The 18,468-nt window shown below is 41.0% G+C and overlaps 2 protein-coding genes across 5 annotated transcripts; both read left to right on the top strand.

Annotated features, from left to right (window-relative positions):
• Nucleotides 1-1,082: 1,082 nt before the first annotated feature.
• Nucleotides 1,083-7,097, top strand: fhl5 (four and a half LIM domains 5). 4 transcript variants are annotated; one of them, XM_080480155.1, is made up of 6 exons: nt 1,083-1,327; nt 4,012-4,192; nt 4,398-4,572; nt 5,793-5,962; nt 6,142-6,328; nt 6,495-7,096. In XM_080480155.1, the coding sequence occupies exons 2-6, from the start codon at nt 4,031-4,033 to the stop codon at nt 6,644-6,646; spliced, it is 846 nt and encodes a 281-aa protein (XP_080336281.1). In that variant the 5' UTR covers nt 1,083-1,327; nt 4,012-4,030; the 3' UTR covers nt 6,647-7,096. The 4 variants fall into 4 exon arrangements, with proteins under 4 accessions (XP_080336281.1, XP_080336279.1, XP_080336278.1 ...); XM_080480153.1 differs by having other exon boundaries at nt 1,295-1,524; XM_080480152.1 differs by lacking the exon at nt 1,083-1,327 and adding an exon at nt 3,520-3,812 and having other exon boundaries at nt 6,495-7,097.
• Nucleotides 7,098-8,095: 998 nt separating this feature from the next.
• LOC308119435 (transforming growth factor-beta receptor-associated protein 1) lies at nt 8,096-12,888 on the top strand. Its single transcript, XM_080479439.1, has 11 exons — nt 8,096-9,030; nt 9,381-9,575; nt 9,775-9,929; nt 10,556-10,638; nt 10,783-11,130; nt 11,259-11,316; nt 11,408-11,551; nt 11,758-11,892; nt 11,978-12,128; nt 12,215-12,636; nt 12,725-12,888. Exons 1-11 carry the CDS (start codon nt 8,349-8,351, stop codon nt 12,863-12,865), a joined length of 2,514 nt encoding a protein of 837 aa, XP_080335565.1. The 5' UTR covers nt 8,096-8,348; the 3' UTR covers nt 12,866-12,888.
• The last annotated feature ends 5,580 nt before the right edge of the window (nt 12,889-18,468 follow it).

The raw sequence follows: 18,468 nt of genomic DNA, 5'->3' as shown, positions 1-18,468 counted from the left end.
TGAGCACAAAATGTTTTGCAGGTACTTGATTTTATCAGAAGTACCAGTTTTGTTTGTTTTACATTTCTCCTCTTGCAGTAAAATATTGACTTGAATCTGATCAAACAAATGAGACACCAGATTAGATACCTGACAATACAAATCCTGGACTTATTAGATCCATTTGAAAATGTTTATTTATGCTGCACTGCTCATATATTGGAGACGTTTTGCTGAGGAAGAAGTTATTTTTTCTGGAGTCGTTGGAAGTTGAAGACTGAAACCTTTTTGCAAACTGAAACTGAAATTTGATCCTAAATAACGTGTTTGAGAATATACTTATTGTTGCTATACTTGTGCCTTTATTAATATAGAATATTGCAAATACAGTGGTACAGGTACTCGCATTCTATACAAAAGTATTGATACTTTGGTACGGTTGTACAATTTCATTGCTACACAAAATCATCTTGAATCACAGTTTGTGTATGATGGGGGCAAATGCACAAAGATGGACACACGTTAGAACTATCTACTGTGATTACAGGGTTCAACATCTGAACTTTACACTTGGCTAGTTTTTACATCTCATGTTACCTGGAAACCTTGGTCAAGTCTTTGTAACTCAGTACAAGTAGTTTCTGTTGCTTTTGACCTCTGGTTGTGAGAGAGCTATTGTAATATCCTTTGCCCTGTTGAAAAAGACCTACTGCAGAGCCGTCTAAACTATGACCAACTTTGGGCCTTGGTCTATTTCTAATGCTAAAATCTGACCCACACATGAAGCTTGAGAGCATTGTATGGTTTTAAAATCATCTCGAATAAAGTAGTTTGCAATAATAGAAAGAAAAATGTTGCTGCTGGTGCCCAAAATGTCAGAAGTAAAGTAATGCAAGATGGCAATTGAGTTCCTTTGGTATATATTTGGTGTATAATTCTGTATGTGAGACCAAAGATGGATGAAGTTTCGACACTTCACTAAAACTATGAGGCAAGGGATCGAAGATGGGGATATTTTAATGGGTAGCACATTCCAACAAGGAGACAGATTCTCTCCTCTTTGCAGTGGAGATCATATATCTGGCCCTGTGTCAGGTCCTGTCACCCACTCATACCATGACTCACTTTGGTGAGAACTGGGTAACAGAGTTGGTGGAGGCATCGCCCAGCACTCACAAGGCCTCCCTGAAGGGGTGTAAGGTTCTGCGAGATTGTAGTCTTGGTAGATTGTTATCTCGTCGCCCCCCTGCAACCCCCTGTGTGGCTATCCTGTTCGGTAGAAAATGCGGCGTTGAAAGCGAGCTCGCCACGTCGCAGAGGAGCACAGAAGACTGCTCTGAGGGACAAGGTTTGTGTGAGTCCTCTTATTAACTACCAGAGCCGCCCCTCATCTCAACCTAATGGAGCCCACTTATGCTGTCATCACCATGCCAACCAGCTGTCAGCTTTGGTGCATCGCGTCCTTTGTGTTTCAGAGAGATGCAACTGTGTCGTGTTGATCTGTCTCAGCCTCCAACAAGTCGCCACCTCAAAGGAACCACCAAAGTAAATGCTCCTCTTCTTCTCTGAGATCAGTTGATTAAGGGGGGGGAAACAGCGACTGACACCTTATTGTAAAGCCTGAATACATTAAGATAAGAGGACACCCGAGTCCAGGTCAAATAAAGGCCTATTTATTGAGGCTAGACAGGCTGCATACGAAATCTGTTGGCAGCTGTTGACGAGTTGACTTCAGAGGATTAAGCCAGCAAAAAGAAATATGCAAGATCAGCAAGGTTTCTGCTGAACAGGGTTGGCACTGGTTGCTGTGCAAGTTAATAATCCAAGAGACAAAGACGAGCACATGTTATCTATCAGATCAAAGTCAAAGCACTTAAAATGAACCACACGGACGTGCCAGTGTGAACGCAGATTCATTTGTGCTAAAAACAAAATGCAGTAATCTCTGCTTTAATGTCTGGTGAACAACGCAACGCATTGACATGCAATTTCTTTTTTCTTTTTTTTTTATATGACTGTGATATCATGCCCACACACTCAAAGAGATGAGTTTTTGTTTGCTGGAGAATATAGGTCACCTCCTCTCTGCCTGGATGTCACATGGTGGCAGACATACTGTGCAGCAATGAAACAAAGATTAGAAGCTTTTGAGAGGCAATGGCTATATTTGTCCTACAGTTGGTTCTGGGTTTAGTTGAGGTCTGCATGGTATTGTGATTACAGACACTGATCTAGACATTAGCAGTGGGGGTGAGGATACAATACAGTTATAATTTTAATCCGGAGTAGCAGATAACGCGGTGTAATCCGGCAGATCTGCCTACTCAGAGCTGAGAAGAAGCGGAGGAAGGGCTTGATCTGAGACCAGAGATATTTCACAAAAACTTGTATTCCTGGCGTGAAGCACTTATTTTGTGCTTGAGGCCTTATGTAACGCTTCGTGTGGGTCAAAAATAACACAGCCTTACATTATCCCTCAGAGTTTTGTAGATCACACCTACATACGCATGCAGTGCCGCGTTCCAGCATCATCTGCTGATCCCAAATGGGATTACATTTACTACATGTGTAATTCAAGATGCACTGCTGTACAAGGAGTTGTATTTGAGTGAAGAAGACAGAGGAGAGGAGAGTTCATCCACTCAGAGATGCATTCCTCTTTGACTCATCAGTCTCTGACCTTCGTGTGTGTGTGTGTGTGTGTGTGTGTGTGTGTGTGTGTGTGTGTGTGTGTGTGTGTGTGTGTGTGTGTGTGTGTGTGTGTGTGTGTGTGTGTGTGTGTGTGTGTGTGTGTGTGAAGGATTAGGCCCGCGGGCTGGGCTGGTGGTCTTCCCAGGCTATTTTTATGAAGATGATAGTCCCCCTGATCCGTTTGGAAAACTGATATGAGCACACGGTTCAAAATTTGAATGTAATTAGCCGACTGTCAGTCAAATATGTGGATGGATTTGAATATTTAATCAGGTGGAAGTGAAAGCGACAGACCTGTGGATGACGGAGGCAAACAATGTGAGAGAGTCTGGAAATAGCTCTACAGCTTCTGTCCGTTTTTGTTGCTCAACAACACTCTAACAATCCGTTTTGAATGCAGTTACGAGGATATGGCTATTAGCAAGATGGCAGTCACTTAAACTGTCATTTTTGCTCCTCCTCTTTCATTTCACCGAGGATGGATTGAACGTTCATCGGCCCGCAGCTTCTCCCTTCTGAAGAGCTGCCAAGGCCCTCTCAATAGCCACTGAGAGGTCCTGGCAATATAGTTCAGTACCTGGCAACCACAAAGCTGCTGGCACCTTCTTCTCATAAACCATCTGCAACTGCTTGTGTGTGTAGCAGGAACTAACAGAGGCCACAAGTGTGTCCAAAACTCATCACGACGTCGAACTGGCCAAACTATCCCTGCAATGGTGCAAATGACCCAACTGAACATTGTCCAGAAAAGATTAAGTTCCTTGAAGCTGAAATGTAATCTTTTATCATATTTAGGATTTTAACAATTGGTATCTGACTTCACAACATTCATATTCTTCTTGTATCGTTGCAGTAGGTTTTTTAGCATTTCGAGGACAAAGCAACAATGATTAAATCCGTTCATTGGATCAGTGATCTGTGCAGCGTCAGCTCCCTTAAAAGGTTCAGAATGATGTAGTCGAGGACGTCCATTCTCCCCAGTGATTACCGCTAATAAGAGGGCCTGTATTTATAGATGAGCCCCCCAGTGGATACCCCATAATCCGGCCTGACCCCTTTCCATTCCAGCCACATCCCTGTGTCTGCTGTTCACTCTCCACAGTCACTGGCCTCAGCCTCAGCCTCACCTTGTATTAACTGAGGTAGAAACTTCTTAAATACAACTTTTTTCCCCTTTTTTTTTTCACTTTTTCCTTCTTTTGTCAAAGAAAGGGGGAATTGCTTGGCTTCCACTTTACTTGCTTGTTGAGAGGAGTGAGAAATTGGACTATTACTGGGCGCTTTCCATTATACCTGTTCCTTCTCATTGTCCAGCTTTCCTGCTTCTCTTTGACCCCACAGCTGAGAAAAACAAACGACAATGTCTATGCCTGAGCGTTTCGACTGCCATTACTGCAAAGACTCCCTGCTGGGGAAGAAGTACATAATGAAAGAGGACACACAGTACTGCACTAAGTGCTACGAGAACCTGTTTGCGAACTGCTGTGAAGGGTGCTCTTTACCAATTGGCTCCAACTGCAAGGTACGTAGAACAACGAGCACTGATCTGAGAATAATGGCTCCCATGTCAGTAATGTGAATTTAAATCACCTACTCGTGTGTTTCTAGTCAGGTCTATTTTATCTGACAGCTTCTCTTGCATAGTGTTTTTTTTTTTTTTTCATCAATTTTACATAGATGTTTGACTTTAAAAGAAATCTTTTCAATAACATGTTAAATATGCACAGGACCTGTCCTACAAGGATCGCCACTGGCATGACCAGTGCTTCAAATGTTCAAAGTGCAGCCGCTCTCTGGTGGAAAAGGCCTTTGCTGCCAAGGATGATTTGATGCTCTGCACCGAGTGCCACGCCAATGATTACTCGTCCAAGTGCAGCACCTGCAAGAAAACCGTCATGCCAGGTACATGAAATGGGTTGTACACTGTCATCCGACATCTGCATCACATTGTCGTTAAAAGACAAGTCGCAGTCACTGTAAATACATTTGTTATTTCAGTTTAATCTGGAAACAGTTGATTCATGTGACGTTTGTCACAGTAATAGAAGAAGACAAGCCCATTTCTAGCAACCCAGAAGAAGAAGTACCAGCATGGATACAGTTAACTTAACTTCACGCTAAGGATAAAATCAGAGGGAAAATAGACAGGTAAAAAAATAAAACCTGCCTTCAAGACACTTAAAAAGTTGACCAGTTTGACCGAATCCACTTATTTGAGGATCCAGTCCGGTCAGCACATTGACTTTGCAAAGTATAAATTAGATATCGTTAACCACAATTTTTAATGTGGTTATTGAATGATGGTATTAATCATTTAGGACTGAGCAGTAATTAATGGTAATATCTGTATTAATGCTACAGCTATTTTAGCGCTACTGAACTACCATGAGTATGAAATTAATATTCAGGTGAGTTTGTGAAAGCGAAGAATGGTGTTCAGCTCAATTATGCCAAAATTAGTCTGAAGAGAAACACTGATAGCAGTTTGTAATTTAGTCTTGTAATGACTTTTTTAAAAAACTATTAAAATTGAGGAACGTATTTGGCAGTTACTAATGATTGCGCCAAGTCTAAGTGAAATTTTCATTATTTACAATTATTAAGAAGCACTATCGAGTTGTCTTTCTTATAAATCATTATGCCAACTTTCTACTGCTTTGACCTTTTTTGAACTCCAAGATAAACACAATAAAATTGGGAAAAAATACCTTCGAAAACTAAAGAAGTCACATGTAAATGGAGAAAATTGACCAATTTCTGAAATGCTTAATCATCATTATTTTAAAGAATGAGCATGTGCTTAAAACTGAACGGTTTGTTAACCTTCTGGATGACACTTGCAAATGCAGTTTATTATGAGGCCACAGATACGTGGAGCCAAATTTCCACGTTTCTCCTTCATATGTTTCCATGTCGACCCACTGGGTTGAGATTCATCCCCCGTAACACAGCAAACAAACACGAGACATTAAAATTTCCATTATTCCCAAATTTTTTCAAAGATTATATAGATTCGATCGTCTCTCCTTCCAAGAGAGAAAGCCGGGCTATTTTAAGCTGCAGGGTGTTTCTGTCATAGAGGAACCATATGCTGACTAAGCTGCTCTCCTCCCGTGTGCCAGGTTCTCGTAAAATGGAATACAAGGGGAACAGCTGGCATGAGACCTGCTTCCTATGCCACCGCTGCCAGCAGCCAATAGGAACCAAGTCCTTCATCCCTAAAGACGACGGCTACTTTTGTGTGGCCTGCTTCGAGAAGCAGTTTGCATACCAGTGCTGTGCTTGTAAGAAGGTAGGGTTACAGCTGAGTGGTTCACGTGTATTGACTGATGCAGTAAATCCCCCTGACTCGGAGGTTTACTTACCTTGGGGCTGCACAGTCCAGACACAAATAGCGAAGACGATGACATTGTGAGGTTTTTAAAAAAAAAATATATATTTTTCTTTGACATGGATTTGTGTTACTTCAAGGCTATAACTACAGGTGGAATCACCTACCAAGACAAGCCCTGGCACCGTGAGTGTTTCTTATGCATTGGCTGCAGAAAGCAGCTGTCAGGCCAGAGATTCACCTCTCGGGAAAATTACCCGTACTGCCTGGAATGCTTCAGCAACCTGTACGCAAAGAAGTGTGTGGGCTGCACCAAGCCTATCACGAGTGAGTCACGAGCGGTTTCTTATGTTTCATTCACTCTGACGCCAGGTCGTTGTCCTCGTATTCACTTACAATTATGTAGGAACCTTCAGCTAAACAAGCCAGGGTGCAGAGTTTTCATTAACCTTTACAGCATGCGAACAAACAAATCTTTGTACGTTGTCTGCAGGTCTGGCCGGGGCCAAGTACATCTCCTTCGAGGAGCGCCAGTGGCACAGCGAGTGTTTCGCCTGCGTGCAGTGCTCAGTGTCACTGGTGGGACGCGGCTTCCTCACCAAGCGCGACAACATTTTGTGCACTGACTGCGGGAGGGAGAAATGACCTTTTCATGGAAGGATCGCACCTTTCTCCCAACGACGACAACAGCTCATATTCTCATACAGATGTCGCAGAGATACGATGAATATTTCTTATTAGCATGCCTGGTACACACACAAACTAAATGTCAAAAGCTTGTTTTGGTGTAATAAATGACCGTGACTTCTCTTCCACACGCTGCCACAGAAACATGCATAAACTACACTTAGTGCACAATGTTCCACTATTCACATCACATTGCACTCAATAAGATTTCAAGAGAAATACCAGATAAACTTCACAAAACGTTTGATGCTTAAAATAGTTTTTTGTCATTGTATGGTTATTGTACATAGAGGAATTAGAGCCACACTAATGTAACAATAAATGATGCATGATTTGTCTGGTTTTCATGTGAAATGCTCCAAACTCAAAAAGCTGTTACAATAAACACAATTCAAGACTTCTTTTGCTGATCTTGTGGGTTTTTTTTTTTTTTTTTTTTTTTTTACAACAAAGTAACTGATTACTATTATAAAAGTTTAAAACTAGTTGAGTTGTTGTACATGAGCACGGGTGTAGAGCCTCGCTCTCCTTTCTTGTCTCTGTCGACTCTAAGGCCTGGAAACCAAAACATGTTTAGGTTCTAGACAATTAGAGAATCACACTCAGATCAGAGTGTTACCAGACCTCAGGGTTGGTTAGTTCATCTCAGCTGTTCTATTGCAGTGTCTTTTCTTTACGATCAGTTAACGAATCCCAAGATTCAGATTATCAAGCGTCTTCCTTCAATTAACTGTATGATGCTTCAGATGAATGTAAGGTGTAAATCAGTTTTCAGACTGTTAACAGTCAATAATATTTTAAGTGCCGAGCAACTAGTTACTTTTTTTTCCAGTAAAAACTTTTTGAAGAAGTCACAACTGCTCTTATGTATTTATTGTCAGTTCTCATCCAATAATGAGAGAGGAGGCCTCTGCACATTCACAAGACATTCCTCGTGGTCTAAGAGTAAAGAGTGACAATTTTAGCTGTAATGCTGGGTTCAAAAAGCAGATCTTTTTACGAGCACAGTCGTCCATTGGACAATGATTGCCATGAAAAAAAAAACAAAAAAACTTCCCGGCTCCTCTGTTGCCTCTTGACCTCCTCACACCCTCGTCATGCAGGTTGTAAACAAACCATATATAGTGTGCTTTGCACATCACTTGTTCTCCTACTTGTCTATTATCCACTAACCACTTCAGCCCTTCCACATACCGAGTACACCAATGACCGCTGCTGTGGCCACCTCAAAATATCTGTCTTCCTCACCATACACATTGTAGTGAGTCTTGTAAAAAGCTGGTTTTCTTGGTGAGGGTGCTGTATGGGTTGTGCAAGTGTCCTCACATGGCAGGATGAGCACTGTAAAAAACGCTGACACGGATTTCCTGTCAGGATATAGTCACACGGGACAGGCAGAAGTACTTTATAGTACATAAACTTGTGGAGGAATTAGAGGGAGACAGAACAGCAGAGAGGTAGGGGTGTCTGATTGTACATATTTCACAGAGAATAGCAGTCGCTTTGATTTAAGCAGATCTATTTCATGCCTGCTTTTCACAGTAAAAAGATTTAGTACTAAAGAATTGTTTTCCAGTCTGCTTGCTAGTGAATTATTACTCGACTTTAGCTGCGTTTGCCTCTTTAATCTTTTCACAACCATCATCCATAAATTTGTAGAATGGCTTTAAGAGCTTTCATACTATCACGTCTCTATGAAAAGCAAGCGGCCTCAAAAGAAAAGGGCAAATCCGGCATTCACTGCATTGAGTGCTATGACCGAAATGTGTACATAGGGACTAAAGATGCATCAGTCCAGCACTTCATTCTTACCGCTAGCGCAAAAGGAGACCAGAGTCTTTGCTCAAGCAAACTAAGAGAAGGTAGGGCAAGAAAACTGGGCTCAAGCAACCCCATAGCCCAACTGAGGACAGTCCCACTTTTCAACCATCTGCTCGTCCTGTGGGACCGCAGCATCAGTGCCCTCAACATGTTCTCCTTGGAGCCAGTGTCTGCTCTGAAGAAGATCCAGCATGTCTCTTTGTTCGAGGTGTGCGACTCCTCAGCTCAGGTAGGCAGTGTGGAGATGGTGACGACGTCCAGCCGCCGGAAACTGATCCGGATCTATGTGGTGGGAGTGGACAGGTGGGAGGTTGTGAAAGAAGTCCTGATGCACCAAGATCCAGTGGCCTTGGCGGTGGAGGGTGCCAGCCTGTGTGTTGCCACCAGCGACAGGTATCTCCTCTGTGATACTCAGAGCGGGAGCATCGGGGAGCTTTTTCCTCATGACCACAACAGGCAGCATGTTGTCGTAACCTCGGTGGGGCCGGGGGAGTTCCTTCTGAACGGGCCTGAATATTTAGGTAAGACCAACTAACGGGGTGCCTGGTGCAGATGTCATGCCATGCATATATATATATATATATATATATATATATATATATATATATATATATATATATATATATATATATATATATATATATATATATATATATATATATATATATATATATATATATATATATATATATATATATATATATATATATATATATATATATATATATATATATATATATATATATATATGTACTGTATATATATAGATTTATTTCTTATAGATTTTATTCTTTCATCTCACCCATGGATTCATGCAGCCTGAGGCTATTTGTTTTACCAACATATTACTTCTCCACCCTCATCCCTTCAGGCATGTTTGTGATGAAGACAGGGATATGCCAGCGCCCTCCCCTGCAGTGGCCCCAGGAGGTGCTGGCAGCCAGAGTATGTTTCCCTTACATACTCACCCTGCAGCCCCAAATGCTGTCTGTCTACAGCATGTTAGATCAGCAGTGCAAACAGACTGTGAGCCTCAGTGAAGCGAAGGGTCTTCGTTCCACGTCAGGTAAACCTACACAACGCCAAATTCACCACAGATTGTAGACCAAGAACCTGCCAAAACCTGAGGGTTTTTTTTTTTTTTTTTTTTTTTTAAAGATGTACTTAGCTCTGCTGCTCTCAGTTTGCACTTGTTCAATCATTCATTCTTTGTGTCTGCTGTTCCCATGCACTGAGTGCTTCTTAAAAAACAAATCTCCCCTCAGATGGTGCACTCGTGTTCACAGAGAGAGACATTTTCAGCCTGAGCATGGTGCCATTCAGAGAGCAGATCCAGGCTCTTGTTGGACATGAGAGGTTTGATGAGGCCTTAGTGCTGCTGGAGGGAGTTCAAAGTCATCGACCACTTGATTCACACAAGGTGAAATGTGATTTATAGACACACAGCAGGGCACAGAATGTCCCTGCTTTGAAATGTAGTTGTTATATGATGTGATGTCTTTTTCCATTTATTTTTATTTTTTTCCCTTTTGCAGTTTGAATACTGTTTGCTTCTGCAGGGCAGTACACAATGCTGCTGTCACTCCAGTATTTTATAAAGTCACACATTGCACTGATGCGTAGATAACATGCATGCATCATAAATCTAGCTGGCATTGCATCATAGCCCCCCGATTTTAATATTCCATCGCTGCGGAGCAGATTGTCTCAAGACGTCAGGCTGCGGACTGATGACATTAATGTGAGTTTGTTGTAGGTGTGTTCCAGCTCAACAAACGCAACCGAGAGGAAGCAGATGGTGTCTGACATTTAGAGTAATCTGCCCATCTCACGTCACAGGTTAAAGGTGTTCACTGTTAGAATTAACACGTGGATCAATTATCATTACCTGTGACTTGTTGTTTTCTGTGAGCTGCTTTCAACAAGACGGTCATAAAGTCTTCTGCCTCAGTTATTTATTTAATCCTCATATTAGTGCATCAAGAATGTCTAAGCAATGTGTGTCTGCTTCTGACATTTTTTTTTCTTTTTTAATTTAAATGGCAGGAGTTGCAGAAGGCCATCACTTGCCTGGCTGGATTTGCTCATTTTTACCAGGAGGGTTTTTCAGACGCCAGAAATCTATTCATGTGAGAGTAAAACCTCTTAATCACGACACTGAATTCAAAACTCACTAAGTAAAACAAAACAGTAAGGGTATGTGAAGTGTGTATTTTCTGATGATCCCACACGGATGTGTAACACAAATCAATAGTAATTTCCTATTTGAACAGTGCAGGTGAGCTGGACCCCAGAGAACTCATCCGTCTCTACCCTGACATACAGCTGTGTCTCGCAGAGGACTTTCAATCTCGTCTTGATCAAGGAAACAAGAGCAGAGACCTCCAGGTGCTCTGGCAGGAAGACAGAAACACATTTCATCATTACCTGAAATTCCTGGGAGATCTTCTCAGAGCCGTCAGGGGCACTGAGCAAGGCCTGGGGTGCAGTAAAGAGGTGGACAGCGCCCTCCTGCGGTTATATGTCATACTGGAGGACACCGAAAATCTGCAGCAGCTTGTAGCTTTTCCTAACGAGTGCAGCCTGGACCACTGTGTTTCTGTCCTTGAGCAAAACAACAGGTGAAGAATAGAGATGACTCAGTATTTCAAAAAAAGACTTTCATTTACACATCTGAAATAGCAACACTTAATGTAAGAAAAATCCCACAATGTCTGAAGGTTTGTTATATTACATCTTTGGTTTTCAGATTATTTGCATTAGGCTCCCTCTATAACAGCCATGGGATGGAAACTGAAGCAATAAAGGTATCGTTTTCTTTAGAAAATACTTTTTTTTTTTAAAAAAAGCAAACAACATGTGGACAGTAGTGTGAATTATATTGTTATATTCTTCCAGACCTGGATGCAGATTACAGAAGGCTTCCGCAGAGATCCTGCATGCTCAGATGTCTATGGACACATAGTGAAGACACTCAGCGAGCTGAAAAGCCGAGATATTGTGTGGGCATTCGCAGACTGGACTCTGCAACAAAACCAGGAGGTGCAATTTTATTTGATTTTTTTTCTCCATTTTCTGTACTCGCAGCTAAACTGTAGAGGGCAGAGTTGCACAACATGTGTCTCAAATGGAGTGAAATGAAATCATGTTGACATGATTTTTCCCATATTATTAAAAAAGAATGCCCCTTTCACTCTTGAGTAACTATTCACTCATTGAATTTAACAATGTTGCCTGATTTGACACAGACAGGCGTGCGGATTTTCACCAAACGTCCACCAGATGACCGATTTCAGACAAAAGATGTCCTTACTCTCCTGGACAAGTACCCAATGGCATTGCTTTCGTATCTGGAATTCCTAATCAATGGTCTATACAATGAGGTGTGTGCAGCAGGGGCTACCTGATCGAATATCTTACATCCTTTATCCAATGCAAAGAGACATAATTAATGTAATCTGTCCTCAGGAGGAGGTCTATCACAACCGTCTGGCCCTGGCATATGTTACTCACGCACTGAGACAGGAGGAGGAAACAGAGGCTGATGTGAGAGTGACCAGGAGGAAGCTGCAGCAGCTGCTGTGGGAATCCAAATCCTACAACATCTCGGTTGTATATGGTGTGTGGATGCTTCATGAGATAATTAGTCATCACAGAACCATCAGCAAAATATAGCAAAAGCTGCTTTTTTCCCCCTGATTACAGAGAGTGTAAAGTCAACAACCCTGCACACTGAGCAAGCCATTCTCCTTGGTAGGAGTGGTGAACATTTGCAGGCCCTTCAGACCCTTGTTTGTCTGGAAAAAGACGTCCAAGCTGCAGAGGTGTACTGCTGCAGGGCTGCCCGGGGCCAGGACTTAAAGTTCAAGGAGGCCTTGCTCCTGGACCTGCTCCAAATCTACCTGAGCTCTCAGGATCTCATAAGCGCTGCCGTGGATCTGCTCAACAGCCACCCTCAGGTTTTCCCAGCGGAGACTGTAATTCAGCTGCTTCCTGAAACCTGGTCCATTCAACTGGTCTCCCAGTTTTTAGTTAGATCCTACAGGCAACGCTTTCACCAGAGGCAGATGGCGAGGTTGCAAAAGGCCTTGGCCCAGGCGGAGCTCTTGAGGAACAAAGTCATTTGGGTGAATACCATAATATATTCAACATTTGTTTTCGCTGCAGTGAACACTGCATGTGATCATGCCTCCTGTTTCATTCTCTCGTCTGCAGATCCAGGCCTCAAAAACAATGTTCAGAGTGCAGACAGAGCAGAAGTGCAGGGTTTGTCAAAGGCGACTTACAGAGCCACAGTTTTCCTGCAACCTGCAAGGTGATCTGATTCATATCAGTTGCACTGGCTGCTCTGCATAATAAAGATATCAATACACCAAAGCACCAGTCTGTTGTTGGTTTTTGTGAAAATGTGTGTCTTTACACTCTTGACAGTCACATTCATTTCTTGCTGGTTAAGTGTCTCTTTTCCCAACCGATCATTTCACTAGATTAGACTGTGTCATCGGGGCTAAGCCTACAAGGATTCCATTCATGGCCTTTGGAACAGACATGTTCTCTAATTAGATAAAAGAAAATATATTGTGTAAATAACTGGTTTCAAAATGCAAGAGAGCAAAGAGTGCACTTTTTCAGGGCGTAGTGTCTGGAGCCATTTCCTAAAAAGCACAGTGGACTGCAATATCTATGAAGTGAACTGTGGAAGACACTGATATACATTCACTGATCAGACAGTGGCGTTTTGCAGGAAAACCAAGTGTGGTCATGCTGATGAGCAGACGGCATACGGCCATCTACGACTGTATATATACATCTCTGCCATTGCGGTTTCCACTGCGTATATTTGTCTGCAATGAGTTGGAAATAGAAAGTCAACAACCGAGAGGCGGCACGTGAGAGACTTTTCCTATTCAGATCAGACATCAGTACACAGTTATTACCCCACTGAAATAAAAGTCACAATTACAGGCTTGAAAATGAAATAAATGCAGGTTAAGGAAGTCAATCTTTTAGGGTCAGTTTATCTTATAAACTATTTTTCCAAAAACCAAACAACATGGCTGATGAAGCATAAATCAAAAAGTAGCACACACAATGCCACGTTTGTCACTTCCATGTGCAGTATGGAAATATGTTTAATAAACTTAAATATGTATAACAAACCTCTGATGGAACGTGTGACAATGTTTGGTAACTTCTGAATCTCTCTCTTGAACTTCAGAACGAAATGATAAAGCATTTGCAAGTGATGCTGGACGCTGAGATAGATGTAACTTGCAGGATTTCCAAAATTTGTGAGATTTATGAAAATGGACGATACAGCTGCATCACAAATTTGCATAACAACAAACTCAATGGTGTTTGGCCCCTTTGACTATATGCATGATGATATCCACTGCACAAAACTCAAACAACATACAGTAAGAAGAACACCCAATACGTTTAAAGATATCATATTTCGGGTACCTTTTGTGAGCAACACACTATTTTGCATTAGGACTCTGGAGTGTAAGAAATGTGGAAAAAGGCATGAATTTTGAGATATAAGACATTTTTTAAGTGTGGGTCATGACAACATGCGTGTATCTGTGTGTGTGCATGTGTGTGTGTGTGTGTGTGTGTGTGTGTGTGTGTGTGTGTGTGTGTGTGTGTGTGTGTGTGTGTGTGTGTGTGTGTGTGTGTGTGTGTGTGCATTTCATAGTATTTGTGAAAAGACCCTGCACCAGACTCTTCGTGGTGGTCAACCAAATCACTCCAAAGTCTTTCTCCTAAAGAGACGTCTTAACAAGCTAAAACAAAACTTGTGGTTTCGGCTGGACTTAAGTACGGTCTTGGCTCAGGGTGAGGGACTAATTATAGTGTAGTTAAATAATGAATCAATAGTGAGCCTGTTGGAAAGGATTATCTCTTTGTGGTTCCCTCGCCAATATTTCTTCTGTTTCTCTCGGCTAATGAAGCTTCGGGGGAGGTTTTCCATTCTCCGTCAAGTTGTCAGTTGTGTTCACTTGGTGGGTCTTTTAAAGCATTTTGAGGCAGTAACCCGGATTAAGGGTTACACAAAGAACACTCCTTGCTTAAGCTTTAACTTGAAACTTGTCACTTTGTGTGGCTAAATTTAACCTCTGAGTCATGATAGTAAATGGACTCACAAAACCCCAGAAAAACCATTTTTTCAGCTTGTAGTTCTGATGTGGTTTCAGGAAAATTGCCACATCCACTCCTCCATATCGGCTCCCTGTAATTTTGATAATCTTGGCATTTAATTTTCATCTACTGTTAAGCCCTTGCAGCACTCCTGCATGGGCTGCTGACGGATATAAGAGCTCGAAGAAAACGAGAGCCCGGGGCTCTTTGGATCACTTGTTTTGAAATGTGAGGGAGGCTCTCTCGGTTTGCATGCACTGGCTGCTGCTCTCTGACTGGCTGGTGTTTGGGCCGTGCCCCATGACCGGTGACCACTGGGTGGGCCAGGGGGCCGAGATTATGTCCACTCCTTCCTTCTCACGGATATCCTCGGGGAGCAGTAATGTTGTTCTGAGCACTCCAGGGTTATGTCGCACCTCAAACATTTTTTTCTCACCTTTGATGTTTACCATCAGCCATAAGTAACCCAAAAGGTAAAAATATACAGACACAAACACAAATATGCTTTCATCTGCGCAAACTGAGACGGCTGGCTGAATTTTCATGGTTTAAAGATAGCCTGTGACGCATCAGTGAGAATGAAAAGAAATCATTAATGTCAGTGTAATGTTTAACGATCTGCTGGCTGGAAGCCTGGGTCACAGCAGGTCACTGCAGGGTGCTGACCAGAGTCATTTAAGACGTATATGACAAACGGACTGGATGCAAACGGTTATAGAGGAAAGTATGGTGGTATCCAGACGTTGGTCTCCCATTATAAATATCTCACGTGGCCACAAAAGCAGCTTGAGGACGGAAAACAAGAACATTTTCTTCTTGTGCTTTTCTAAATATAAAGGGAAAATAGTTTGCCGTCTGGACTGCAGGATGTAACTGTGCAAAGTTTGTTTTGGACTGACAGTGAACGCTTTAAAAATGGATAAATCGCCTGTTTGGGGGCTTATTAAGGCACATGGTATAATAGTTTTATGAGTGCTGCCTTGAAATGAAGAATAGAATAGAATAGAATAGAATAGAATAATTTATAAACAAGACACTGTTTTGCAGCTCGAGCTAGAATTGCAAAATGAGTCAATTCCAAATATATTTGACAAAAAACTGAGACCTAATTTTGTCCATTTTGAATGTAATAAAGTCAATAATGCAATAAAATAGTGATAATATGTTTTACAGTTATGACAGACAGAAACTGTTTCCATGTAAGAAATGCAGTTGAATTGTTGCATTATTGGCTGCAATTATGACATTTTGAACTTTTTTTATTAACTTAGTTAGTTTTTTGGGAAAACATTATGATAATGGATCAATTATCCTATTTTTGGCAAATTATTAAATTTGAAATGGCAAAAATTATTATGTTATTGGTTGTTACAGAGTTTTAAACTAAGAGAGTGAAAATATGAAATCAGTTAATGATTTCAAAACTTAAAATCCACCTGAAATAAATTTTGAGACTTTCGCAGATGAAATTACCCCTGAACCCTAAGAAAAGTACTACATCTGTCAAATATAACCTTTAATCCTCTTTGAAACCATGTCTGAGTTGGCAAATAGACATAATACACTTTATTCATATGTGCAATTTATAATGTATAGTTGGAAAACTGAATGAGAAGAACTTATTTCAACAGAATATGAAATGAGCTGTTGAGGATCGCTGATTGGGAAAGGACTCATTAGAACATTGTCATTTAAGTCATTTAACCAGAGACACAGAGTTTATCCAGATCTCCACTCTGGCCGGAGTTTTTAAGAATCATCGTTTGTGGTGAGTTTTAGCTGCGTTTATGTGTAAATACGGGGCCCAAACGCAGAGAAATATCACCGTTTTTTTCAAATACCCAGGGGATGTGTAAACGTGGCCTAAACACAGACAAACCAGCAAACAAGACACACAAGGAAAGCCCAGTATAATCTACCACAGCCATCAGGTGAAGACAGAATCATAGAGTCAGGCACAAGTGAAACACATCAGGATGGGGAACAGCAATCAGACGCGAGGAGGGGAAGCCGAGGAGCCTGAAACCAGACAAAGAGTCAGAATCTCAAAATAACACAAGAAACTAAAAGTGAACCATCACTTGTGTGATCGGACGAAAACTTCTTCATTGAAATACAGACACCATTGAAGGTATAAGATTCATTGCTCAGAAGCATTGTTCATCGAAGAAATCCTCGACCAAACATTAATTCTTTTTACTTTCATTATGTGGTTTAGGAGCTAACAAAGGGATGACAAGTGGAGTCAGTCTTATGTGAATCTTATACTTGAAGTGTGTGATATCATTACAATGAGAGGCGTTCAAGCCTAAACGGCATTGGAACACAAGAGCAGATCATTTGGGGCCAGAAGCACAGCCTCTGGGTAGCTCCGCACCAGTTGGTGTTAAACTACACGTGTCCACAACAAGAAAAGGCCCGATTTGACCCGTACGAGAGGCAAGCTAGTAAAAAGCTATGGCCATCCAGAAATAAGGCTGGGGTCAAACTGGTTTGCCAGTGAAAGTATGTTGACAGACACAGAATTCTATGTTTTTTTAAGATGGGACGACTGTGACCGTATAATTACTTTTGATTTATGACTGCATGTGATTGGTAAATGGACTTCATTTAGGCGTACATAGCGATTTCTCACCACTTAAACAGTCCTAAAAGCACTTTGCACTTACAGTCACACTCAAACCAGGATGGAAACGCTCAAGTTCCAGTGAGAGCAATTCAAGGTTCAGTGTCTTGCAAACACGTATGCATACAGACAGGGTGAGACGGGGGATTGAACCACCAACTTCACACTGACACAATGACTGGAATCTTATAAAGAAACAGTCAACAAACTGAGTTTATTTTTTGGGAAGAAAATATAGATTTTCCTTTCAGTTTTGGTAATATTGTACAACTTATTTTGGTGATTTATTTCAGGTTATTTTATGAACATTGTTATATTATTATTATTATACTATCTAGTTACGGTATGGGTAAAATGGGTTCAAGGCAGAAAAATAGTTTCCCCAAACGAATTGCCAAGCTTTATGTGCATATCAGTTATTTATTTGACTCCTTGGATATTAAATTAATTCTTTCATTATAGGCGTTTTCATACCTACTATTTGCCATGTTGGAGTTATGCTATCACTATTCCTATCTTATTTGCACTGTTGCTGGAGTAGTGGCAATCATATTTCACTGCTGTTGTACATGCAACCATGACAAATAAACCTCTTGACTATCACATATGTTGTAAAAAGAACATGAACTATTTACAAATGTGATCCTTAGGAGAGATTTCTCAATAATCAAATAGACAAATGTCTTTCAACGTGCCTTAAAACTGACCCAAATCACACAAATATAACCATTTCCAATAAAACAACATTGGAAAATATCCACATACTATTACATATTATTGACCACTACTGCCCCCTAATACAATAATGTATTTCCCTAACAAAAACCTAGACTAATTGGGTGAGAATTACATGCTGTTACATGCAGTACTTTTTAAAAAGTGATGAATAAATTCCCTTTTTTCTGGGAATTGCTAAAGCAAAGGAGTCAAACTCTGTGGTGCTTATTGTGTTAAAAAAAAACTAATTTGCAAAGGAACAAACAGAGATACCAAAATATCAAATTTTGCCACGTGTCTGACAAACTAAAATAAAACAATTGTGGTGTATGGGGGATTGTGGATATTTTTACTTGTATGAGCTCAATTTATGTCAAAAACACTTCTATATAGTACTAATTCTAATTAAATCAGCCAAAAACAGTAGTAAAAAGTATAATTTTGGACTTATAATGAGAACAGCCTCATAAACTAT

This window comes from Lipophrys pholis (genome assembly GCF_963383615.2).
Source record: "Lipophrys pholis genome assembly, chromosome: 14".
NCBI lineage: Eukaryota > Metazoa > Chordata > Actinopteri > Blenniiformes > Blenniidae > Lipophrys > Lipophrys pholis.
The sequence above is the reverse complement of the archived record's forward strand: the minus strand, read 5'-3'. Positions and strand labels throughout refer to the sequence as shown.